This window comes from Periplaneta americana, chromosome 15 (assembly GCF_040183065.1).
Source record: "Periplaneta americana isolate PAMFEO1 chromosome 15, P.americana_PAMFEO1_priV1, whole genome shotgun sequence".
Lineage (NCBI taxonomy): Eukaryota > Metazoa > Arthropoda > Insecta > Blattodea > Blattidae > Periplaneta > Periplaneta americana.
The window spans coordinates 55200781-55228247 of NC_091131.1; the positions used below are offsets into that span (position 1 = coordinate 55200781).

At 34.4% G+C, this 27467-nt stretch overlaps 1 protein-coding gene across 2 annotated transcripts; it reads left to right on the forward strand.

The window, feature by feature from the left end:
* Positions 1–967: 967 nt before the first annotated feature.
* On the forward strand, positions 968–27018 carry Ctl1 (choline transporter-like protein 1). Of its 2 annotated transcripts, none has more exons than XM_069847293.1 (15): positions 968–1007; positions 1279–1415; positions 1593–1738; positions 3490–3624; positions 6544–6645; positions 6775–6941; positions 7642–7731; positions 8601–8740; positions 9877–10063; positions 10634–10768; positions 12132–12279; positions 13182–13319; positions 15064–15226; positions 17005–17226; positions 24195–27018. In XM_069847293.1, exons 2-15 carry the CDS (start codon positions 1293–1295, stop codon positions 24333–24335), a joined length of 2037 nt encoding a protein of 678 aa, XP_069703394.1. In that variant the 5' UTR covers positions 968–1007; positions 1279–1292; the 3' UTR covers positions 24336–27018. The 2 variants fall into 2 exon arrangements, with proteins under 2 accessions (XP_069703394.1, XP_069703393.1); XM_069847292.1 differs by lacking the exon at positions 968–1007 and adding an exon at positions 1051–1182.
* The last annotated feature ends 449 nt before the right edge of the window (positions 27019–27467 follow it).

The following is a 27467-nucleotide window of genomic DNA, read 5'->3' on the forward strand; positions in this document are numbered from 1 at the left end:
TTTGTAGAGCAGGACTTTTCTTCTTAAACTGAGAACAGGAGATTTGAGCAGAGGAAAAAGATGAGGTGTTCTAAGAGAGCTCTTAGTTGTTAAATTACAGATTTTATGTGCTTGTGCCATAATTTGTGATCAAGAGTATTATCAAGATATTTTACATGGTCTCTATATTAAATTTCTTGGTTACATATTTTTATTTTCTGACAAGGCCTTTTTAAACACTGAGAAAATTATTGATTGGCATTTGGATGGATATAAAGAGATACGCCATTCTTTGAGCTATTCCTCTAAAAGAAGTACGTGGTTTTGAATCGCAGAGACAACATATTGAGGACTGAATTTAACACTATATATAACTGTCATCGACATCAGCATACAGATACAGAAGTGTTTTTGTTTTGAGAGTAGTTTGGAATGTCTGCAGTGTAGAGACAGTATGGCCAAGCACAGAGCCTTATGGAACTCCAGTGTCTGCTATATAAGTGGAAGATAGTTGGCTATCTATGAGGATTTAAAATGATCTATTTTCTAAGTACGTAGCTAGCTAGAAGGAGAGTTAATAAGCGAGGTAGACATTTATTATGTTTATACAGCAGTCCTAAATGCCAAACTACACAGAGTCACTGGAGTCGTCAAAATTGTAGCTATATGGGATTCATTCCACGAGATGGCAGGAGTCGGTTCAATGGCGATCGAAATACACAATTCTAGTCGATAATACTCGAGATTGATGGAAAGACGCGGCAAACGGTTCAATATTTATCATAAACTTTATAACAAAATGTAAATTTGATCATTGTGGTACTTAAAATTATGTTTGCGTAAATATTTAAATTTTTACGTTGTGTACGTACATTAATATGATTTTTATAGGTCAAATAGAAGAGTTTTTCTAATTAATCGTAAAAGTTTAATAATTTTGTATTCAGTATTCGTTCGCGCGATTTAAATCGATTTGAATCGTCGAGGTAGTAGCCACCCATCACTAGCCATCAAAAAGAATGTTTGATGTATGTGTATTTGATCATGTGTTATTTGTGTTGTATTTTGTGACAGCATTTATGACTATCGGGAAATAGGAACACCTCTTGGTCGCTGTTATTGTTGTTATAATTGATAGCGTATATTATGCACCATATAAAAATTGACGAAGAAGTTACATACGTGTGTGAGGGGTGTAACGAGGTGTCTTTTTCGGAATGACTACTACTGTATTAAATAATTGACAGATTCGTAGATCGTATTTTTCATTACATGTGGAATGTTTTTTTAATTTTTCAGTAGTATCTTTTGAGATGGCTTGTTGTGGTAACGATGATGAAGCTCCGCCAGCTGAAAATACACGAACTACAATACCTGTACGTGGATGTACAGATGTCCTATGGTTATGCATGTTCATTGTCTTCTGGTTTGTAATGGTAAGGGTAATTAGAAAGATAACATAAAAAATAAGAGAAGTTACTGTAATAGAATACAAACAGTTTCTTGGGCTGTCCAAATAAAAAGATTTTCACTTTCAAAATCACCAGAAGTGCCTGTGCGCTAGTTTATCCATTATGAACATTCTGAAAATATACAATTCATTCTTTTTTCAGATTTTTATTGCAGCATTTGCTTATGTATATGGAAATCCTTTGAGACTTATCAATGGTTATGACAGTTTCGGTAACACTTGTGGAACAGCAAATAATGAAAAGATGGGTGGTTTTGCTCTGTCAGGACTTGACACTACTGACAAACAGTAAGTGAAAAGAAATTTTCACAATTTTTATCTATGTTCCATATTGCCTGAAAACTAGATAGAGATGTGTGCAAAAAAAAGAAAGAATGCTGCATGTGTGCGCACAAAGTTACTATTAGTAGTAATTTCCAAGGAAAGGTAATTCTCCCTTCTTCACAAACCTAAACCAAACTAAGTAGATTTAGAAGAGATGTAGGCTAGATTGCACTTTTTTCATTGCTGGTCAGTCTTAGTGGATTTCGCTCTTTCTAATGATCCCATTAAGTATGACGAAAACCCTTCTCATCTCATTTTTTTTTTTTTTTTTTTTTTTTTTTTTTTTTTTTTTTTTTTTTTTCATGAAGGCAAAGATAAAGCCTGTTTTCGAGACGTGATTTCCTTTCCCATTAGCTAGCAATGAAAAAATTCGAAACCACCGCTTTTTAACAACTACCTTGCTCTTTCTCACAGGTTAATATTTTAGGTTAGGTAGTGTTTGGTGAGGATGAGAGGAAGATTGTTTGGAGTAAGTGGTAATTCAGATAGTACACTAGCACCGACTATGCTCGCCATTAGTCATCGGGCTGTAGTGGCCATACCGAGTTATGTCAGTCGAAATGTTGCTAGTAAAATGCATGACTAGTCTTTCAGAATTCACTGATCTAGTAAAGTGTAAGATTTACGGAGTATAACGGGGAATTTTTTATTGATGCACTGAAAGAAAATACACGTTTTAGAAGATATCATAACACGTTACCACAATGAAATGAAGGATAAATATGATGCGGTCCAGGGAATATAATATTGTTGAACTCGACTAATTTGAGAAATGAACCCTATACACCAGGGTCTATACAATTCCAGTCAAATATGAGAATTTTGTAGAGTAAAAGAAACGGGTCTCTGACATGTGCCATATGAGTAGCCTGTCTCCTGGTTCAATCAGCGCGAAGAGTTCACTAAATGTCCTCGAGCATCAACACAATGTTGACTCATTGCAGGTCTGTGTTTTCCACTGTTGCTGAGGAGAGAGCCAGTTGTCTTCAGCTTTCTTGCCATTGATAAAATTGTTAAATTGTTGGGTGAAACGAGCGTTGAGCAACTTCCGCCGATTTTGGAATAAACACCGACACACTTGAACTGCCAACATAGAAAACAAAAAATCACACTCATTCGCTTTCACCTTCATCTTGACGGGATAATAAAAGCATAAACTAACATAACCTAACCTAACCTAACCTAACCGCGTCGGTGTCTATTCCAAAATCGGCGGAAGTCGCTCAACGCTCGTTTAACCAATTGTTGGCCTGGTTGGAACATTGCGCACACCAAATTCTCTTCAAAATGCCTGTTGTGTTTGAATCATGGAATTTGTCTTCCAGTATGTTTTCACAATAAGAACACGCTGCCGAATTGAGAACTGCATGTTCGTGTTATGACTGCAAAAACTAGAGACTGCGAACTAATTACTAATAGTCAATTATGGATGGTAGGGGTACAAATATAAATTTTCCGAAAGCCACTGAGATCATTGATCTCAATTTCAAGTTTATATTAGCTTCCAGAGAGAAATTATAACTCCTTAAATTTGTAAAGGTTTATGTGGATTGCTGTGTATATTCCTGCTTTGTACCAATCATACATTATACTGGAGTGTAGCATATACAGTATTTGAATTCATGCATGTTCATTGGTTAAAATTTTTTCATAAATATATAATTAAGCAATATCAGTATTAGTACGACATGTTCAATGATATTGTAATGTTGCAGGTACTTATTTTACATGGATGTGAAAAACATTAAGAAGTCCTTGAAACTTTGTGTGAAACAGTGTCCAGATCGTCGGTTGGAAACTTTGCATGATATTCAAGACTTTTATAAAAGAACTGGCTCAATGGTTTGCACGTAAGTGAAAATAGTGATATAATATTAATTAAGCATCTGCTACAAGGAGAGTGGGGATTCATTTACTATAGGATATCGCTTAATTTTCGTCAAGTTGGACAAACTATTACGTCACAATATGGCGCCAATGATGTTACAACGCAGTGACGTCACAACATGGCCGACGTAAACCAAAACAATAAATAAATAAAACTATCTAAAAAGATTAAAAAAAACAAATTGACGATATCTCATTCTACAATATAACCCAACCGCTCTTATCCAAAATACGATATCGGCAAAACAATTCACGATATCCCATTCTGGAACAGAGCCCATCTGCTCTTATCCAAAATAGGATATCAGCAAAACAATATCACAATATCCCATTCTGAAATATAATCCATACGATGTTATCCAAAATACGGTATCACCAATACAATTCACGATATCCCATTACGGAATATAACCCATCCACTCTTATCCAAAATATGATATCACCAAAACATTTCACGATATCCCATACTGGAACAGAGCCCATCCACTTTTATCCAAAATAGGATATCAGCAAACCAATATCACATCTCATTCTGAAATATAACCCATCCGCTCTTATCCAAAATACGATATCACCAAATCAATTACAAACATCCCATCCTCGAATATAACGCACCCCCTCTTATCCAGAATAGAATATCAGCAAAACAATTTCAAAACATATATTCATCTCATGTCACTAAAATATCACCTCAATGATCATCATCGGGGCTTGCAGCCCCGATACCCTGCTTTTTGCATCATGTGCTACACACCTGATCATCATATACCACGCTTCTATTGGTGATATCGTATTTTGGATAAGAGCGCAATTTTGAACCCCAAATAAAAACATTAAAAAGAAACAACGAACAGATCCACATACACACCTATATATACAAAACCAAAAAAAATAAAAACATATATCTACAATAAATAAATTAAACATTATCCTCGATACATAATTACTACCCTAGCAAACGAAAACCCGTCCTTATAAAAAACAAATAAAACACTCACCGTCCAAACCTTCTTTTTATCCTCTCAGATCTGAACACATCCTTAACCGGTACGCCATTCAAACCTCATGAATACCAACCGGCAACCACAAACAAAATTTACAAATCTAACAACCTAACCACTTCCATCCATAAAGTGACGTCATCAAGTGACGTCATAATATCACTTCACTCCATTCTACAATCTAGCCAACATAAATTCTCATAAAAACACTAACGATATCCTATAATCAAGTAAACCTGGAGAGTGTGTATGCTTAATTCCCAGTCTGTAAAGAACTACTCACTTATTTGTTAACCAATTACACAATATCAATAGACATCTTTGGATTTGTGATTATAGTGGTATCAATAGTATCAGGTATTTATAGGGAATACTCACATCATCTTTAAGTGCCTGACTGGAATAATCGTTGATCTGATAACTACTAGATTATACTAGAGAAATGTATGATAGACAAGATAGGCTAGTTTCCCCATTGCTTACCGTATCTGATGTTGATGCTAATGCCAGTGAAATGAACTCGAGGACTAAATGTGGAAAGTTATCCAGCATTTGCTCAAGGGTTGAGGAAAAACCTCAATCAGGTAACTTGATCTAACAAGGATTCAATTCTGGGCCCAAGAGTTTTGTCACACATTGACCACTTACTACAAATAATGGACTAATTTTCACATCATTCCTACAATTTACATGCCAAAGGACATTATTGGATTTAGCAGAGTCACAAAAGAATTAATGCTGAAAAAATTTGTCGTTCATATGTCTAGACATTTGGCAACAAACACGTCAGTCCTCTTGCACTCCATTATTTTTTAGGTATGGAATCTTCTTTTTCTAGGTTCTGCATCTTCCTAATTGTTCCAAGTTCATGGGTTCATTTTAATTGCATAACACACAAAAGGGAGAGTTAATTATTCCAATGCTGTGTAGATGTACTGCCAGACAGTCATGGCCAGTAATTAATCGGTACACTGCAACTGTAGATTTTCGTGGTAATTGAGGAACTATTCCTGGATTATATATAAGAATTTGCCGCTTCTTGTCTTCAGCATTGTTTTTGCAGTTTGTATGTACACTGCTTGAAATTTTCTCTTGATTAACGGTTTTACAAAATGGTAGGATAAACTTCGTTGAGTTTTTTATAGAATTTTTATGCCTTTCTTAGCAGATTCATTTCCAATTAAACCACAATGTGATAGGATCCACTGAAGAATAATGTTTCTTTTTAATTTTCTTAAATGGTATATAATTTTTCTGCATTCATGTATTTGTTGTGATTTTGTTGTGTAAAGACTCGCACTGGCTAGCTGCTTGAGAATCTGACAGTACAACATCATCCTGAAATTTGTTTGTTCTATATAAGGGGTTTGTTAAGGATATATGAATTGCAGTTATTTCGTCATCAAAATTTTTAGTATTAGGTCTCAAAGTGGAATAAAATGAGAAAAGTGAACAAATTCCTTCTGCTCCTGCTGTTATTTCTATTTCACGTGAGGGAGCCATCTTTATATATATGAAGCCATTTATTATGGGGGTATCTTGTTTCTATATTTTCTAAGGTCAAAAGTTTCATTTTCTCAATATTTGTTCCTGTTTTTTTTTTTTTTTTTAAGTTTTTTACTTTTTGTTGTAAATTGTAGTCTACTTGGAATATTTGAAGGGGTGTCTATTTTTGTAATAAATATTCTTTTGCGTATGTAGTTTTTCTTTAATTCTTTGTATAATGTTTATGAAACTTCGTGTTTTTAGTTTGTTTTCGAATCTCAAATTCTCTCAGTTGTTATTTGATAGTTTATTAATTTTTCAAATTAATTAATTGAAAAAAATATGTTGTTCAATGCAACATTGAAGTGAATTACTCTTGATTGTATTTTGTTGTAGATACAATTTCAGTTCGACCAGCAAAGAGTGGAAAGACAGGGTGAAGAGTGAAGATGTTCATTCAAGCTTGGGACCATGCCCGCCAATGCCTGTTTATGAAAGGTATGTACGTAAATGATTCAACATGGACCTATGACTTCCCAATTTTTATCTTAGATCACCTAAAAGTAGCATATGTATATACACACACGCATACAGTTAGTTTCTTATTGTCAGGATATCTGTTTTTAGTGTTCCAGTGCTAAATCGCTGTGTTCCTCGACCTCTGAAAGAAGTAGCAGATCATGTGTTGTTCAACTTGTATGCTGTGTTGAACAGTTGGGACACAGTGGAGCAAGTGTTGAGTGATTTGTATGCTACCTGGCGGGAAATTTTGGGACTCACAATACTATCGTTTGGTAAGTCTAAGATCTACTATATTTTCTTATTAAAACTGGTATGAACACATTAAGTTTGTTGCTTTAATAATGACTTGAAATATATTGAGAATTCTATCATTTCACAGTGCAAAGCCTTGGGCGGTGGTTATGCAATCAGTGATTTCAAAAGTATTGCTTATAGAGTATGAGACATTTTTTTTTCCTGCACATCCTATAAAGATATTGGCTAGAAAGTATTTGGTACAGGTAATGGTTGTTAAGAATACATTATTAAAATTCACTATCATTTCATTGATTTTAAATCTCATGTGACTCAGTCGGAAAGATCAGCTTTATTTGGCATTGACGTTAAAGATTATACCTACAAACTGATCACATTAATTCAGGTGATTATACAGAATATGAAGTGCTGTGTAAAAATATTCACACACCAGAAGCAATTGAAAATAACTAATATTCTCTTCAATTTTGGATAGGACCAAGCTTCAGGGAAAAATTATTATTGCTCTTAATGGACCATTATCTGAAGTATTATGATAATGATAACAATGATAACAGTTATGAATGACCGCTGGAGTAACATGCTTTGTCTCCATTCCTGAAACAGAAGAAAATATAATTATCCCCCTTTTTGTTGGCATCAGGATAAAATTTATATGGGATGATGTTTGCCAGTTGGAGTTCCATAGCAGTTGACACGGTGTATTGTATTTTACAGTTCTTTCTCTGGTGATGATCGCAGTCCTTCATCTTCTGGCATCTCTAGTGGCTTGGATATTTATGCTGATTGTTAGTATTGCAGCAATTGGTAAGTTTCAGCCATTGTGTACTCTCACCAAAGGAGTTATGCCTTGTATATAGGCTCTGCTGACTCACGTTGTGAATTCTCACGATAGGTGGTGCAAAGGAAAGTAGGTACAAACTTTTTATGTCAAACAATTTAAATCCCCTTTAAATTCTCAGAAGTCAAAGAAAATTTTCCAAGATATTGGCACCTGAATCCGTCCACGAAGTTTTTCTTTCATTCTCACATTGCCTACTCAAAGGATTATCACTGATGTCCAGATTTATTTTCAAATCAGAGTGATCTTTCATTATCCCTGTCATATTGCAACCCTGTCTATTCAGTAATAGAGCTACTTACGTTCGTGGATGCTACGTGAGGTTAGTCTGTCTTGTAGTTGGTGCTTTACTTCAGACTCTTCGCCATTTCTTGAGGTTTTCTTTTCAGCGCTTGAATCCAACCCTTTTGGGGAAGCCAATTAAAGGTTCTGTCTCTTAATGGAGGATGAAACCAGTTTTAGCCAAAGCATCAGCTTTTCTATTACATGTGAGAGACTAGAATGTTTCTATACTTTTCAGTCAGTCTGGAATTTACTGTAAATTAGTTAAGGCACATGAAACAGAATGGATGTTAGAAGAAATTTAGATTTTTATATGATTTGAAAATTTTTAAGACACAGGTTTAATTGTTTAGACTTTTGCATGCAAAATCCTAGAGCAAATAGCAATTTTACATTTGAGTGTTAGTCTAAAATCCAGCATTTTTCCCATTTTGGAGCCATTAATGATTCCTTTAATCCCCTCATGTGAAAAAACTAGTCCATTCCTTGTCCCTCTCTTCCTTTCTCTCCCTGTAATTAAAATGCGTTTTCTTTTATTTAAATTTGGATGCAGTTGGTACAGGTATGTTATGGTGGACATACGTGGACATCAAGCGTCAGCTTGACAATACACCCAGCAGTCAGTTGCTCGATGAAAGTGTCAGTAACGAGAGTGCCTTTCTTATCTACTCCATTGTTGCTACTGTGATTACGGTAAGTATTATTACATTTCTCTCATATTTATTTTACTGTTATCTTCTCAGTTTGAACACATTGCCTTTCTCTAAAAGAAGGTATTACGTCCCAAGTTAAGTTTGCGTCCTGTGAATGCAAGAGACGAGTGCTAGTAGCTCTATTGCTCTAGTTGTTAGTATACAACCTACTGTTTCGCCTGTGAGTGAGGTCATGTTACAAGAGATAATGCAATGAATGACGTAATATATATATATATATGTATCTATATATAATGTGTGAAATTAACACTTTAACAGTATTTATATGGGTACAACACTTCCAGCATCTCCACTATCTCAACCTAACCTAACCACTAGCAATCGGCTCCCATCATGTTTACTAACGATAACACTGCCAATGTGTCCTGCAGTGTATAGTACTGTGTGGTGTCACAAACCTACAAGAGTTATTGCCAGTATACTGTAATGGTAAAGTGCTAATTTATTTGATAGAATGAATGATGACAGTAATGATGGTAGATACGATGATTATGCTGATTTAATTGATGACGTTGATAATGGTGGTGGCAGCTGCGGCAGAGGTGGTGGAAGATGTGGTGTTACATTATATTGATAATATTTTCTACATAATTAAATTACAAATTCGTATATTTGATATATGCGCCCATTTACTAACAGATTACATGATGTTTACAGAGCATTCTGTAAGAATGTGAATCTCATGGCATCTTAGATCATTTCTGCAATTTTCATATTACTGTTATTGAGTATAAAGGATACTGTTGGGTTAGTTATAAAATATCGTCTGGAATTGAAAAGAGAAACTGCAAACTAATGAGAGAATGAAAGTTTTCAGAATTTGCACGTAGCATTATTAAGTAAAATGTTGTAAAATTCTTTTTTACACCACAGACTTTATGTAGCATAGGATCCCTAATTTTAATTTCCTTCTGGATGAATTGTATTTTGAGTGTTTTCGTCAGAAAAGTCGTCATTGTCAGCAAAGTTTGAACCAGTGATACTTTGGTCCTGTGACAAGCATGTGATCGAGAATTTCTTAAGAATTCTAGGTGTAAGCTTAAATGTAAATACGACATCAGAGCTATTTGTATCAATTTTATTTACCTAGTGTATTGTAGAACTGTGTTGTTGCAGATCATAATTCTGTTGCTGGTGGTGGCTGTACGGAAGAGCATCAGCTCAATGGCGCGCCTATTTGAAGAGTCTGCAGAGTGTCTTGCTGCATTGCCAGCCCTGTTCCTGCAGCCTTTCATAACGTTCTTGGCCCTGATGGCATTCTTTTCTTTCTGGGTGTCTGTTATTGTCTGCTTAGCAACTTCCAGTAAGTGAGGTAGTTTAGGCTTTAAGGTGTTAATTTAAATTTCAACTGCATATTTGTTACCACGCAATAGGATTTTCAAGCACTTATTTGCATTATTCGAAGTATGAAAACAATTTTCTTTTTTTTTTTTTTAACATGTTTTTGCCATGTTTCTGTACTACAGACAAATACATTAGAAAACCTCCAACTCTGCGTATATGTTCGAAATAATATTGAAATGTATAAGCGAATGCTCAAGCCGCGGGTGGAAAATTCGGAACTACATTTCGTTACACAGTCTGATCGGTATTACAGGTATCCATTATATCAGGGCTGCTGCTGCTGCTCAATTTTACGAACAGGACAAGGAATTAGTCCATATACGAGTATATGAGCGTACCTCTGTTGCATTTTCATTATAATGCATATAATGTGCTAGGTGATTAGTATTAATTTGAAGGAAAATATTATATAATTACATTTCATAATATATAAAATTCTGTAATGATTATTGTAATCCAAAGTTACATGATTAACATAATATGATTATATATTACAATGACGCCAGTTCATTTTTCTGCATGCTTTAAGGTTACCCTGGAGCTGAATCATTCCATCCATTTCTGGGATCATCATTGAGTTCTGATGCTGGTCCCAGGCAATCGATGTCATCAGATCTTAAGACTTTAATTCCCCAGAAGAATGTCTCCCTTGCAGGAATCAAGAGTAAGTGAAGTTGTAACCTTGTGTCAAGAATCACCTATGCAAGCAGCAACACCATTCTATTCTCGGTCCTTTTTTTTTTTATATAATTTTAACCTGGGAATTATGTCTGAGATGTTGATCCCAGTGTTTGTCTTTAAGATAATTTTTTTACATTTTAAATATAGTTTTTGTAGTTTTTTTTGGGCATTTTTAGTACCGATATTTTTATTTTAAATATACGCCAAATTTTAAAATAGCGCCTTTCAGGCATAAACATTGTTTCTAGGTATTTATAGGAGTTTATACTTCATTTAGGCGTATTAGGTTCTAAACAGTTTTAATAGGGCAATCCTGTGTACATAAAATGTAAAAATATTTGAATAACATATGTCTAGGATATAGCAAACAAAATAGGTACAGAACTAGAAATCTGTTACCTAATCATAAGATTTGGACATCTGGTGCTCTGAGGTTTCTGAACTTTTTCCTTTACCTTTTGGTTGTCCCAGTCTTTTTTCTCTCCTTGAGAGTTGCAGCTCATGAAGTTATGCATTCAGCATGGTTTTTAAAATTTACTTTATATATTTAGATGGTATCATTGATGCTTTTAGATATTTACTTCTTTCGTTATATTCTGGTATGTTTTCTTTACAATAATATATAACCTGTAATTCTAAGGGATTTCATTTCTATAGGTTCTATTCGTCTATATTAATCCTTCATTAATGTACAATATTCTCAGTCATATTAAGGTAGAATAGTCACTTTATAATATTTCCATTAGTTTTGCCTAAGTTTTGGATGTATTATTCTACAGAGAAAAACTGAAGTTACTTAATTTATCTTCTAAATCTCTTCCATGAATAATTTCGTGTTGTATCTGAAGTATTTAAACTATTTTTTTTTTGTACCTACAAAGACTTCGTGTTTTCTGTGGGAATAATACGTTATAAATTATACTTTCAGACCAGTCTCATGGTCTAGTGGTTAGAGCTTCTGGCTATAGTTCATGAGGTCCTGGGTTAGATTCCCGGCTAGAGCACAGGAATTTTTCCTTAAAGGGGAATATTCCTGTGTTCGTCCATGGTCTGGAATTTAGGTTAAGTTTAGATTTATGACCTCTCCTGGCACCACATTATCATAATCATCCTATCATATCATCGGGGTAATGTAACTCCGCCTTCCAGGTGCCCCAACCTCAGAAGTGAGTTACAACTAAGCCAATGCCAGGAGAGAAGACCAGAAATGTCGAAAAGACAACCTGGTGGCATTGGATTAAAAAAAAAAAAATTATACTTTCAGTATATTAAATTCATAAATTGTATATTGGATTTCTTTTCATATTCTCCATACACTTCCTTTATAATTTCACTCCATGTTTCAGGTTTCACTTTTCCCGAGTTTGTGGAACCGATGTGGGTGCGGTACATGTGGTGGCTGTATTTGATAGGTTTGGTGTGGACTTCAGAGTTCATCTTATCCTGTCAGCAAATGGTGATAGCAGGTGCTGTGGCGCAGTGGGTGTTTGCTAAGTAAGATACACCATATTATTGTTCTTCAAAATTATGTTTGTATTTAACTGCTTTGATTATCTCGAAAGAGTAGACTTCATCAAGTTGTAATTAAAATTACAGTAATAAAGTTCAGTAAACAAGAAGACTTATCAGCTTGCTGAATTCAATTCTGTGGATTAGAGATACTTTGAATAAAACTAAGTCACTGATGTACTCAAGCTTCAGCTGTAAAATGTATAGTTAGAGAAATTAATTATTTAAAACATTGTACCCCTATGCCAATGCAGTTCACAGCAGCATGTAGTACCGTGACTTACATACAGATGGCACCATTCTGAGGATGCTGCAGTACTCTCAGGGTTAAGGAAAGACGTTCATTGTTGACTCGATCAGAACTGAGTATTGTGTAGCTGAACCGAAAGATGGCACCAAATAGTGAATCATGATACTTATAGGACTGCAGTCTTCAGGTCAATACAGGATGTAGCAGAATGTAGTACCTTGACTTGCATACAGATGACATCGTTCTGAGATGGCTGTAGATGAATTCTCAGGAGAATGGATGGCCATTAATTGCAACTCTATTGAAACTGACTGTTCTGTAGCTGAATCAATAGATATCAAACATTGAATCACATTACTTACAGGAATGCAGTCTTATGGACTTAAACAATCATGCCTATCAAAAAAGGAGTGGTAAGCACAATAAACCACAGGCTGTAGTGAAGTCTTCAGGCCCCTTCTGCGTAGAAAAAAATAATAAAAGGTTATGTCTGCTTTGAGTGACTCAGATTCTACTAATGAACTATGTCTGGATAAGAATAACTAGACGAATTGTGATTGTCCGAATCTGTGTAATATTTTAACGAAATCATGCATTATACTGTTGTTTGTAGCTGAAGTTTATCTGTTTCTTTCAGTCGAAGCAAACAAAGCGTGTCTGTGCTGTCCTCTATGGGAAAGCTGATATGCTACCATCTGGGCTCTGTGGCAAAGGGCTCCTTTCTCATTACAATTTTCAAGCTTCCAAGGCTCGTGTTAACTTACATTGATAGGAAGTGAGTACACTACATTTTAGTGATTCAATAATAGTAATATGTGAAGATCCTTTCAAATATTCATATTTAAATTGCTTGCATGTATTAGCAATATAACAGTATCCAAATATTCATGTGTCTGTGCTATATTCAGGGATTACTGTATGTTGCATGCTCCATAGAAGCTGTCCTTGATGTTTAGTGCTGGATTTAAAGCTCATAGATTCAAATTTAACCAAAGACGGTGGAATATTAAAGGGAGATAAAAGTTTCGTTGTGTGACTTCTGTTGAACAGGAAAGTAAACTTAAGTCTGGTAGATTAACGACATGTAAATGTACCCTCACCCAGGTAAAATTGCGAGAAATATGTTCCTCATACCATGAAGTTCCTTTGTTCTAAAGTCAGAAACCTGGTTAAGTGTGATGCATTTCAAAATATGATAAAATCCGCAACATACCTTCTTCCAGAAGGAAAGTAAAGCTGTGAGACCCAAGTCATAAATTTACACTATGTAGAAGAACACTGTCCCTGATAGAGGATTCCAGGCAAAATCTGTAGGTCATTTCTTGCTTCACGTCGTAATATGGAGGTAGCAAGCACAGTGGACCCATGTCAGTGACCTCCATACATGTGGGCTTTTCCACCTTCAACCCTAATCCATCATCCATATAGTCAAAAGTCTGTGAGTCAACATCTCAATTGAGACTGAAGATGTCTTGCAGGAACTTTCATGAGAGCACAGAAGCCTTGTAGAGAAAGCAGGGGAGGGGGGGAACGACGCAGTAAGCCTTTGGATTTTAAGAAACCGAAACCGAAGTTGAAACCACTATTTTGCCCTGTTAAAGCAAAAGGTATTTACAAAAATTGTGTTTCTGAGCTAAGAGTTACATATGCATGAAGGAAACGTTTTGTATCATATTACTAAACCAGAAAGGTTTAACTATAATAAATCAAGACGTTTACTTAAATTTAACATATCTACAAAAATAGCCTGCATGCTAGATGTACCTCTTAACTCTAAAACAAAATTTTTGCAGATTAGATCTTTTGGTTTAGTGATTTGTTATAAAGATTTAGAATTAGATTTTGCTGTATAGAATATTAATATTTCCTGTATGAAACCATGGAAATAGTCTGCTAGAGAAGATAAGGTGCAGTAGTTCCTTAGTGCTACCATTATGGATTGCGGAAATGTGGTACAAAATAAATGTCCACTGCTATATTTGAGGTGGTCAGCTTAGAATCCATTAGACCCAGATTTGATTCTCATCAGGCAAATGGATATTTTTCTATCCCTATGTGTGATTCTCTTGTCTTGTGTTTTGGGGTGGGGGTCTGCGCCATGTTGATAACATAACCGAAGAGTCCCACTATATATGTATACCATAAGTTTTGATTCATGGTCAAAATGGAAAGAGGGTGGAATGAGTAAAAGGAGCCATGCATTGAGGGTTGATGATATTTATGGTGGAATGGTGGCATGAGAAACAGAAGTACTCAAAGAAAACCTGCCTCATTACAGTCTTTATTCACCACAAATTCCACTTGGTCATGTCCAGATTTGAACCTGAATATCCAAAATGGAAAGCTATTGCTGTTAGTGCGTCTAAAATTGATTTATGCTACATAATGAGGTGGGAAGTAATTCTTATAATATATAATGTGCATATGAACAATACTGCCTGAATTAAAAGTAATAGTACTGTAATAATGTAACATGAAATTGTGTAATGGTTATAATCTCCTCTGTTTGTGTTTATCAGACTAAGGAAGCACAGAGACGCAGGTTCCACGTGTGCATCATGTGGAATGAAGGCTTGTATCTGCTGCCTCTACTGTCTGGAGAACTTCATCAAATTTATCAACCACAACGCCTATACAGTCATAGCAATGCAGGGCTACAGCTTCTGTACATCTGCTAAAATTGTAAGACTGCATTCATCTCATATTTACTGAAATAAAGTCGTTGGATTTTAAATTACTTTTAAGTTTGGGTGGTAATTGAGATCTTAAGACAAAGATTCATGTCACATAAAAGAACTCAGAACTTGGATTTGGTGAGGCAACAAACTTCACGTGTGTTAACCCTCACTTTATTAACTGGAATGATAAATTTGCCTTTTTTTTTTTTTTTTTTTTTTTTTTTTTCCAATTGATTTAAATTTTTTCTTCTGATTTCTAAAAATAGTCCAGCTGTGCTTTTTCATGTCATGCAACTATTTACATCTTTATCTTCCATAAATATTCATGGCCTGTTTCCATTGTGAATAAAGAGCTGTTACCTTTCTTGGTATGAATAGTATGTAAACAATACTCTTACTATTGATAAAGTCTTTTGCTGGGTTGCAAGAACATTTTTATTCGTTCTTTGACTCTTAATGGTTGTATACAGTAAGTACTAATATAGAGTTGCAAGAATGTCCACTAATGTTAATGGTTTACTAAGAAGTGCTCTAAGTTGCAGGCCTGGTTTTGGTTCTTGCATTACTAGGCGGTAAACTTGTAAATAGGTAAAAGCTTCCGAAAATAAAAAGTAAAGCTTGAATTCGTTTTATTTCAAGGTTGGCTAGGAAACATATTGGCATTTGAGCATAATGAAAATGAATTACGGTATATCATTGTCATATATATATATATATATATATATATATATATATATATAAATTGCATACATTTACGAATAAGGATATTGAAGTTATTTACTCGCTTTTTATTACAGACAGCCAACTACAGCTGGCAGATGTCTGTATGGCAAAATGTATGACTACATGCTCCAAAGCAATTGGTCGTTTTTCAGGACTAACCTGCAAAATTATTCCGATCTAATCTGATAAAAATGTATGACAATATCGGCACTTGTCTTCAGTTTAAGATATTGGTGGATACATTTGTGGACATTTTGCGTTTATTTGGACGTTTATGGTCGTATCATTTCTTGTGGAATTGAACAACCATGCAGTTGGCTAGACCTATAGCTGGTGACATTAGCTCACTCAAAATACAGATTTAAATGGCTAATGGAATGGTAACTAACAGTTTGTTTAGCAACAGTCTATAATGTAGTGGCCTACCATCTTTAAAGATTGTTACCGAATGATGGAGTAACTTATTGGATTCTGGGATAAGAGTTAGAGTGAGTAGAGAATGCCAGGCATGAAAATGTTGTTACTAAAAGCATGGTCTTGAATAATGTAACAGACCTTTATGTAATATAGTACTTAAACTGCTTAATATATGTAATACAAAGTACTGTACTCGCCAAACGTAGACGACCCCAGCTGAGAGGAAAGAAGTCACATCAACATGCTCTCGATGTTTATGTTATGCCATTGGCCATGTCCGATAACAGAATTGCTTTAAAACAGTGTTGCCAAACATAGACAGCCTCAGCCCAAGTAGAGAGGTCGGCTTCTTTGTCATGAGAGATTACTAACTTCTCTGTTAAAAAAGATCGTACTTGCCTCAGCCCAGCGGCTGGACTAATCCAGAGTCATAATATGACAAAGCTGCATAACTAACAAACATGCACCGTATGATTTATTATGTTTTGGTTAAGGCATGAGTCAGCAGAGTGGTGTGAGTGAGGTCGCTAAGCTTGGCAAGAACTATATGTGCCATTTATTGATAACAATGTTTTATACATTTGACATGTTTGAAAGCCCATTCTTAGGATATTCCCTATAATCGATTGTGGTTTGTTGCAGGCATTTAGTACATTGGTCAGCAATGCACTGGACTTGGCAACATTAAACAGTGTTGGTGATTTCATCTTGTTCTTGGGGAAGTGCTTCGTTACTGCAGCTACAGGCTCTGTTGGACTCATTTTTATGAAGCAGAATCCTCATTTGCATTTTTATGCAATTCCAACTCTTGTCGTGTGCATATTTTCATACTTCATAGCCCACTCTGTGCTCTCGTTATATGAGGTAAGTAGAACACAATATGCATTAACATGAAGTTTACTTCAGAATTTTCTTCCCACAGAATATTTTTATTTTTGTGCACATTCTGATACAAAGAGTGTGTGTAAGTCTTTCTAACAACTTAGTCCAATAGTTTGCAATGACAATAAGACGTCTTTTGCAAAAGGAAAAGAGGTGATGCTATTCAATATTTAAATGACAGTCATTGATGAGAATCACTCCAAAAGTAGTACATTTTCTTTAAATCTTTTCTTATTCTACAGTTTTGCTATATGAACAATGTATTATGTACATTCTTTACAAAACAAAGTAATTTTTTTGCATTATCTGCATGAGAAGAAGGTGATATATTTTCTCATGTGAAACTCGGAATTAATCTTTACATATCAAGACTGTGATGATATTTGGGAACATTGTGCACCCGCATTTTGTGGTCGTATCCATGGCTTGCAGACAGACATGCATTGATCTGGTTATCACAATGTAGCAGAAAATAAAGTCTCTTCAGTTAATGTAGTGGCATTACATAAATTTCCTGTTGGGGGGAGAACTCATTTGCATCATTGCAAAGAAAGATAAATATGATTTTCTGTAACTCTAAAGAACTCCTGTTCTTGAACCAGAGATTTACATGTTTAGTATGCTGAAAGACTGTATTTGTAGGAGCAGTTTGAAAGTGTCTCCCTCATGATACCTGTGAAAAAGTAAACATTGCATATCCCGAGTTTTACCATACAAATATGCATGCCTTTGTGCCACGGTGGCGAAGATTATGTATAAAAATTACATTTTGTTCGTGAAGAATGAATCATTACAGTGTTGAAGTGGCAAAATTGAAATATAAGGTAAGATTTGAGAAAATAAATATGATGCATTACATTAGAAGATATTCTTGCATTAGCATGGAAAGCACAGTTTCATATACTTTATGATATAACCCAAAGTAGAACTGTCACTTAAATTATTAGCTTTTTCTTATTTTTTATTACTGATCACACATTGTCAGTTTGTAAGTTGGTATAAAAATTAATCAGTAATACTAATATTATGCATGAAAATAACAAATAAGTTCTTTTAACAATGCATGTGTTTGTGAGGCAATCCAAAGTGATTGACAAACTATAAACTTTAACGTAAAAAATAAATTGGTACAATAAATTCTTATCTCAAAAGTGAATTTAAACAAAATATGTCGTCCAAATCGAAATACAAACTCATGCAGGACTTTCACAACAGTCAGTTTTAAAGACCTTTCTTTTTAACAGTTCCCCCCCCCCCCCCCCCAGCCAAAAAATACTGCGATCGGAACATATACATGAAGTGGTAATATGGAACATTGAAAAAAAATAGTCAGCAAGAATAATTAAACAGTTGCTTCTATTCTGAGGAGGAGGGGGGGGGGCAGAGGGAATTCGCAATAAGTTGCTGTTTGCGTATGTATGTGTATGTTTTTTTGTTAATGTAAATTCTTTGTCCTTACGAAATGGCTTGTATTTTGTGAAGATTTGAAGTCTGGGATAAGTAAACCGAGATGATGAAAACCTTAATAAAATTGGAGGTTTTTATCATAGCATGCAGTTGTAATCCTATTAATAAACTTTTACAGTGCCTCTGACTGAAGACCATGATATTCCACAGAACTGTGCCACACAATTTGAAAGCTGTTGAATTAGAAAATAACGTGAACTAAATATTGACATTGAACAATTAGACTGAAGAAAACAATATGACTAAATATAAATAAAATATTCTACCAATTCTTCACTCAGCAACATCAAAACCACGATTTCACACTAAGAGTTCTCAATAAAAACACAAGCAAAAGAGAAGAAACCAGATGTTTAGGAATCATAATGGATAATAAACTCAACTGAAACAAATAGAGCAAACATGAAAAGAAGTATGTAAATAAAAGATTAAGAATCCTAAAATTCCTGACATCAAAGACATGGAGTCAATTTTTAAAGGAATCCGTGCCTGTTGTTGTGAAATCAAGCTTCTTCAGGGAAACATTTACTGAAGTTAGTAGGCTTACAGGGAAAATCTTGATCTATAAGAGGATGAAGTTCACCTTTTGACTAAAGCATCAGCCTTTCCAGTACTTATGCTTGTAAAGTATCCAGGAACTTGCATAAGGTGGATTTTACTATTCCTTAATTATCTACCTACCTTATTATTTTTCCATCATTGCCTGTCGGTTTTCCTTTATCATTTGTGAAAGTTACATGAAAATCTGTTTTCAGATGAAGCTTAGATCCATGTGGTAGGCACATCAACAAGTGAAGCTATACAGTCAACCAGCAGGGAGGTGTGTCTAGGAAGTTCTATCTGTGTAGGAGTCTAGCATGCAATTTGTAGCAATTTGTGTACAGAATTCTTTGTCTGTATTTTAGCCAACATATGTACATCTGTATGCACCCTTTTAGTGTTATTATGTGTATTAAGTAGATTGGAGTCGTCACATGTTTATTTTCCATATATGTGAAGATTTTTCATTAGAAAAAAAAAAGAACTGCCTATAAGTGGGCTCCGGATTTTAATGACATTTTATCAGGTACTAACTTTAAATAACTAGCATGCCAGGTTTTCTTTTTGGTCTCTGTTTTTAATTAAACTGATAATTAGATTTTTTGAAGACCTTGGCAATGCAACTATAGAAAATCAAAATATCTTCTTGTACGAAATGCCTGCCGGGATAAACTCAAACACAGCTGAAGATCAGGCACCGAAAAGAAAACATTTCCTCATGCGCCTTACATTCAACTGTTGTTTGAATTAACTTGTAGTTTAGCCCAAGGTGGTCAGTGCCACCTGAACTGGAATGAACAAGTGAATCACATAAAAAAAAAAAAAAAAAAAAAACATTTTTGATTATTCAGTCATTAAAGCAATTGAAATACTTCCTTCCTGATAACTAAAATTAATCCTTGTACATAGAAACACTCATGATACCAACTTCTATTACTGCGATGTTACAGTAAGTAACTCAAATGCAAATTTGAGCAAATGACTCCGTGTGCATAATACATGCGTCTACTACATTTGCAATAATATTCGTAAGTATGATCATATTTCCCCATCTTTGCACACACTGTCATGGTTAAGACTAAGTGATTGATAAGTCCTTAATTCTCTTAATGTCTTATTTCAAATTCTACATACCATTACCTCAGTTTATGTGGCTTTTCGTTTTCAAAATTTATCCACACATCATCAGCTAAGTACCAGGTTTTATTACAACAATTTGCTCATATCCTGTCACAAGATATCTTTATATTCTTCAGTTTATAAAGTCTCTGTTACTGGAAATTGGAACTTGTTACTGAGTGAAGTAAGGGGCTGTTGGACACTGACTTCATTTAGAATAAAATTATGTAAATTCTTGCGTATTAAATTAATTACTATTTAATATTTGCTACTTATAATGAAACTAACATCTGCCCATTAATACCATTTTTTTTATTTAAATGGAATAGAAAACCTGCTACAATGGCTAAATTCCATTATATTCTTATTATTCCCATAATATCGATATATATTATATTTAGATTTTGATTCCTATAGAATAGTTGCAGAAAACTACAATTAAATTAATTTCCGTCATTTAACTGGCTAACTCGACTTAATTGTTGTTCATTTTTACATAATTATGTATCGTACATAAAAATTCTTTGTTTTAGACTATACTTAATATGTTGTGGGATAACTAACAATGAATAATATAACTTACGCACAATTATGAAAATTTTAACACATAACTGAGTAACATGTCAACTCACTAACATATTTTAAACCAAATGCACAGTGATAACAATTGAAGAATGTGAGCAACAAAGGTTGTAAGTGCATAACTATAGAACAAATTTTTTCAGGAGAGACAAAAAAAAACGTTTTTCTCCATCCACTTTTTGTAGGTTATTGTGCTTCACACTTGTTTTGACAACCACTTAAAAATTAAAAAAAGTGGCTCTTACAGTTATTTATATTCTAGAATTTTAACACAGAACTGACTAACACAACAACCCACTAACAAAGTATAAACCAAACTGACACAACTCAACACCTTTCGGTGTCTATTTCACTCCATAATTACAGACCGATTATTTAGTCCTGACAGCTCAGCGAGGCGAAAGAGGGGAAGTAAGAGGAATAGTGGGGAGAGTTTCAGAGTAGAGTTAGGGCGAGCGGTCGGTAAAGGAATGCAGTACAGCTTAACTGTACTGGAAACACAATGCTATACCGCATGCGTGACATCCAATTGCTCTGACTGCAGGTGACAGACTAACCTGAACATCCCTTGGCATAACGTAATGGACTCATCTGACCCAAATGCACATTGCCGGCGACTGTCAGGACTAAATAATCGTGCTGTACTCCTGAACTTTCACTGTAAGGAGGCATGTTCTGACGGCCCCAAATGTAACCAAGTGCTCTGTATTTTGTTTTAAAACAGTGCTTAGTTAGTAAAATTCCGTTTGCTTTGATCGACAATGCTTTTAGTGTAATATTAATTTATATACCATATATAAAGTATATAAAGTTAACATTTCTGCTATTTACTGAACCACTGTAGAAAAGTAGCAAAAACACTTTGGAAAGTAGAAAAAGTTGTAATTATATGTGAAGATATTCAGACTTTAGTGTAACTTGGCACATTAGTAAACTCACGTTATGGCTTTGCATTGCTTCTCATTCAGTACATTTGAAAAATTCACAGAGAATACACTTCAATGACAGTAGCTTTGCTTTTCACTTTTTGATGAAATCTGTTTGTTATATCAAGGTGTCTACATATTAATCCACTTGCTATGCAATGATTATGACATTTTTATAACTACAGGAAGTTATTTAGAGGTGATAAGATAATACTATGGCCTATAACAACGAAATAGTTAAATTACAGAAGAGACCCAAGTATGTGGAAAAATCAATTCATAACCACTTTATTCGCCACAGATTTCATGGGATTATATTACTATGGATTTGTACAGGAAGTGGATTACTTTGTATTGATAATAATTTAATGATCCTCTTATATATGTACGACTAGACTTTATTACACAGTGAAATGTCAAGTTGTGTGTATATGTATACTTATACTTTTACCTAAGTAAGGAGACAATGGTTGCTCGTAATTGCTGTCCCTCCCTCATTTTGCTATCAATTCTGCTGCAAGTATTCTTCTCGAATTTTAACAGAGATACCGTATTTATTCGTATATAAGACTCCTTTTCCGATTTTCAATGCTGAAAACAATTGAGGAGGGTTCTATTTGTGCATATATATATATATATATATATATATATATATATAAAATTAGTAGAGAATAAAAGCCCAAAATAATTGATAAGTATACAACATTCTTGAAAATATATTGAAAGACATTTACTTTATTATCATAGTAAAAAAAAAAAAACAATTATAGGCCATAACATGTGTCAACAGTCTAGGGATGAGTTAGAGTCACTGGCTAGAAATAAGGCTTAGGGATAGGGGAGGTCGAGTTACCTTTACTGACCAGCATTCTGCCTATCAGCAGATATAAAAATGCAGCTTTTTATATAGTACGGAGTTTATTTACTGTCTATGGAGTAACTGTAATATTTCATGTAATGTACAAGACAATTATTTTATTTCATTTTATTTTATTTTCATTTATTTATTTATTTATTTATTTATTTATTTATTTATTTATTTATTTATTTTTTTGCTCTTCAAAAGATTAGGAGCAAGGCTTTTACTGTACATATATGTGGTGGGGTCTTATTTGAAAGTAAAAATGGTATATCTTGTAGGGTATACTCTTGATATATTTTGCCATTAATTTACTTACTATTACCATAGTCTAGTATATATAGTCACGAAGTTCAATATATAGGGAATATGCATCCTAACGACTAGGATCACTACTCTCGCCTCACTACAGGCAATGCAAAATAGTACTGGCACAGTCTATTGTTCCTAGTACCCTCAAAACTCAAGCTTCGTGACTATATATACCAGACTGTGCTATTACTCTGTCTTCCTTTTCTCTCTTTTCTTCTCCTCCTTTCCATTTCTCATTCTCTTCTCCATACCCCTTCTTACTGCTGTTATTCGTTCTTCTCTTTATAATTTGTTTTTCCATTTTTCTACTCTTTCTCAAGTCTTTTCTCTTTATCCTTTTCCGATTTCTCTTTTTTATTTTCTTTCTATTACTTATTCACTTCTGTTCCTATATAGTCAGATACTTTGTCCTTTGTCTACCGTATAGCATAAATTGAGGACCGTTTTTGCAAAACTTGCTAACTGCAAAATTTGTAAAATTGAGATTTTGATGGATTTGTTAACATAAGGCAGGCCTCTACATGATGTTCAAGACGTCTTAGTAAAATTGGGTTATTTCTCTTCATTATAGTGTGTCAAAGTGTGATCGTTTTATCAAAACTTGCTTTCTGCTATAAGTGAGAGTTACAGCAAAACTTGCTTACTATAGTGTTTTGTCTCTCCTTTAAATTTAGTCTTTTCAGTTAGCAAGTTTTCCAAAAATGGTCCTCAATTGTTCTTTGTCTGCTCCATAACGTAAAAGTATCACAGAAAATATTGGCATTAACAAAGAATATATATATTATTCATTCATTCATTCATTCATTCATTCATTCTCTCATTCATTCATTCCCTCTCTCAATCATTCATTCATTCATTTATTTGGTGAACATTCTCGAAAGGTACTGGTGGTTCTGCTATGTTCCCCAGAAACTAGATTTGAAGATTGAAAGCCAGAATGCACCATTCATTCATACATTCATACATACATACATACATACATACATACATACATACATACATACATACATACATACATACATACATACATACATACATACATACATACATACATACTGTTCTGTTCAAGGGAAGGTCTTTCACTGCAAACTCAGCATAATCAAATCTTTCGAGAAATAAAACCTCCCATTTGGATTGATTTACAGATTGTGATAGATACAATGTTCCTGTGCATGTGCGAAGGCAAGAAGCTGTATGGCAGTGAGTGGGGAGAGTCCTCAGCGAGTAAGAAGGAGACCAATGGTAACAACAGCAGTGAGCTGGAGCCCATGAACAATCAGAGATAAGTGCCTCTCATTTTCACATAGACAATCATGTGATTCCTGTGATAAGGATGGTAGATACGTTGCTTCTGGAATGGTACAAATGTAATGTATTTGCTGTTATAGATGCTGCTTGCAAGCCTTTGTTACACTATGCATTACTTGCTACTTGGACCTTCAGTCTTCCTCTTTCTTCCTCATTCATGCAGTGCTCAAAATGAAAGTCATTGAATAGGTACTAATCAGAAATGTTCGGTTTATTTCATGTTGATTTCTTTCCTTGATTCATATGAAAATTACAATATCAAAATAATAATTAAAAAGAAAAGATGAAGTCTAACTGGAATATCTACAACAAATTGTCATTGACACAGAGCTTCAGTAAATAAAAAAGTGATGATACTATATGACAGTATGCATGCATGCGTGGGGGAGGTGTGCGTGCATGCGCGTGTGTGTGCGTGCACGCTTTTTAATCCAGTCCCTAACATCCTATCCCACTCTTATGTTCGAGTTTCATAACAAGGTCTTTTTTTTAAGGGATGGGTTGTTAGCCCTTCACACAACCTCCAAGCTGGAGGACTACCCCTTATTGGCTGTCCACAACTGCTTATTCAATATATTCGCAGATATCCTCCATACCTTGAGGCTGTCTCCTCTATCTGCAAATTGAGGACGCTCCATGCCATGGTGATAGGGACTCACAATACATGAGTTCTCATTTTACCTACCTAGATTTATTTAATCATTTTTCTGTTAATCATAACCCTTATCACCATTGCTGCTGGCACCGCCACACCACCACCACATCATCATCATCATCATCATCATCGTCATCACTACCAGCCCTATTCTTGCTAGATTCATCTCCAGATGGTAGACCATGGGTAATATCTAAGATGGTAAAGTGGTCTACTGTTTTGCGGCACATTACTCCTATAGGTGGGAATTTCAGTTAGTATTGTCGATCAATCAATCAATCAATCAATCAATCCAGTCATTCAAATATCCACCATTGGGTAAACTACAATATTAAAGAATTTTTACTGTATCATTCCATCAACCTAAATTTACCTTCTGCAGTACATGCTTGTTCACATGTGTGTTTGTTTTTTGCAGTATTAAAAATATTCCTATAGTGTAAGTAATGCCAGACATTTCCTCATTCTTGTTCCTCCGATTTTTAGATTATGATTTTTTCATACTTTCTCTGTTTCTGACTCTACTTGTAGCAGAATATTCCTCTGTTTTTCTTTAAGGGGCCAATAATAATTTAGAAATCAAAAGGTTTTAATAAGTTGAGTAATACCAAAGAAATACTGTACAAAAGACTGTATGTTTTCAGAGGAAAAAAAAAAGAAACCTTGTATGAATAAGGAGAATATCACCCAAATTTGTGCTAGTGCATTCTTTAAATGCTAAATCAAGCATGTTATTTATTATGTTGTGTTGATCTTGCAAATATTCATCACAATGCTCTGTTGTCAATTGCCAATGCTCATTTACTCAGTTTCATATTATACCCTGTATGAATTGATTATTTATTGAATGCTGGAATATTGAGGAATCCAATTGAAATCTTCAACAGATATAGAGTTTGGACTTCCATTGAGCTTGATATAGAAAAATAACCATGTAATATTATGGTAATGTAATGGTTAACTGTGCTAGCCATTGCATCCGAAGTTAGCAGATTCGAACCAGACCAAGCTCAATGAGGGTAACAAAAATTGTTATTAGCATGGCTTCCTTTAGGACAGAATTAAATCCATGTGGTGGATACATATCTCATAAAAAATCTTTTTCCTGATTGTCACAAAATTAACCACCCATTGATCTGTCATTCCATCACTGTCCTGTGGACAGATGTGTCTGCAGAGCAATGTTTTGTAAGACTGTAAAGCCCTCTAACGAACAAAGCAGAAAACAAAGTAGAAACTATGAATAATAATAATAATAATAATAATAATAATAATAATAATAATAATAATAATAACAACAACAATAAATAACACTGTATTTACAAAAAATGTATATATTGAACTTTTACTTGAAATTGAAATAAATTATAACCAGACACCCAGCATATGCTGTATTTCAGTCTAAATCTGTTTCTTCACAGTTTAAATTATGACGTTATTGAGTACCTGTGATATTATAAATAATTTGCGATTAACTTAACGAGAATTTACCTTGAACATTACAACTATCTTTTATTTCTTTTAACATTTTGAAGACTAATTGAGGATTGGTGGCTCTTTCATCTTGAGCACTGCATTTGCTCTTCCGTTATGTGTATATATGAGCTGACTGCAGTCATAGTTTCCCATTTGAATTAATTTTCATGAATTCTAAAATTGATTTCTTTATTGTGTGGCATCAGGATCAGCAAATTGTGCACCGATATAGAAAAACAACTGTGTAATGTGTAATATTTACAGTCTATTATTGCAGGAAAATTGAAAGTTTATTATTTTTCCATTGATGTTTTCAGTTCTGCCTTGTTCTTGCACATTTATTTCTTGAATGCTTTCTATTAAACTTAACGCACAATGGGCGAGTTAGTTTCGATAGTTGGTCAAAGAATAGCATTCTTTCATGTTTAGTGTGTGTTATGAGAAATTAAGCTACATTAAATTGTGGACTTTCAGGTGTTCAATGTGGTGCGACAATTTTTTGGATTTTTGCACCATGTCATACATGCAGAAACTTCCACATATAAGGATTACATAATTTCTCCATCATGAGCGAATACAAGAATCTGTTAACAAGAGCTGTTCTCCATGACTAAAGGATAACAGATCCAAAAGATAAGTTTCCTTTTTCTCGCCTTCTCTAATGTGGAGGTGATATGTAGCTACGAATCCTCGAATGTTTCTCCTCTATTCATGTATTGTTTTCTGTTCAAGAATAGGCCTTTCTTTGCAAACCCAGCATTCGCTTATCTTCCCTCTTTTCTGCCTCCTCTTAGTCTCTGCATGCGACCCTTATATCTTAATATTGTCTTTCATCTGATATCATCTGCCCCGAACTTTTTTCTATGATATATTATAAAAACTAAAATGTTTCGCATCTCAAAATTTTGTTTCAAAACTTTTTCAATTAGAAACATTACATTCTTAGACTTTATGTCGGGTAAAATGCCATTTTCTGTCC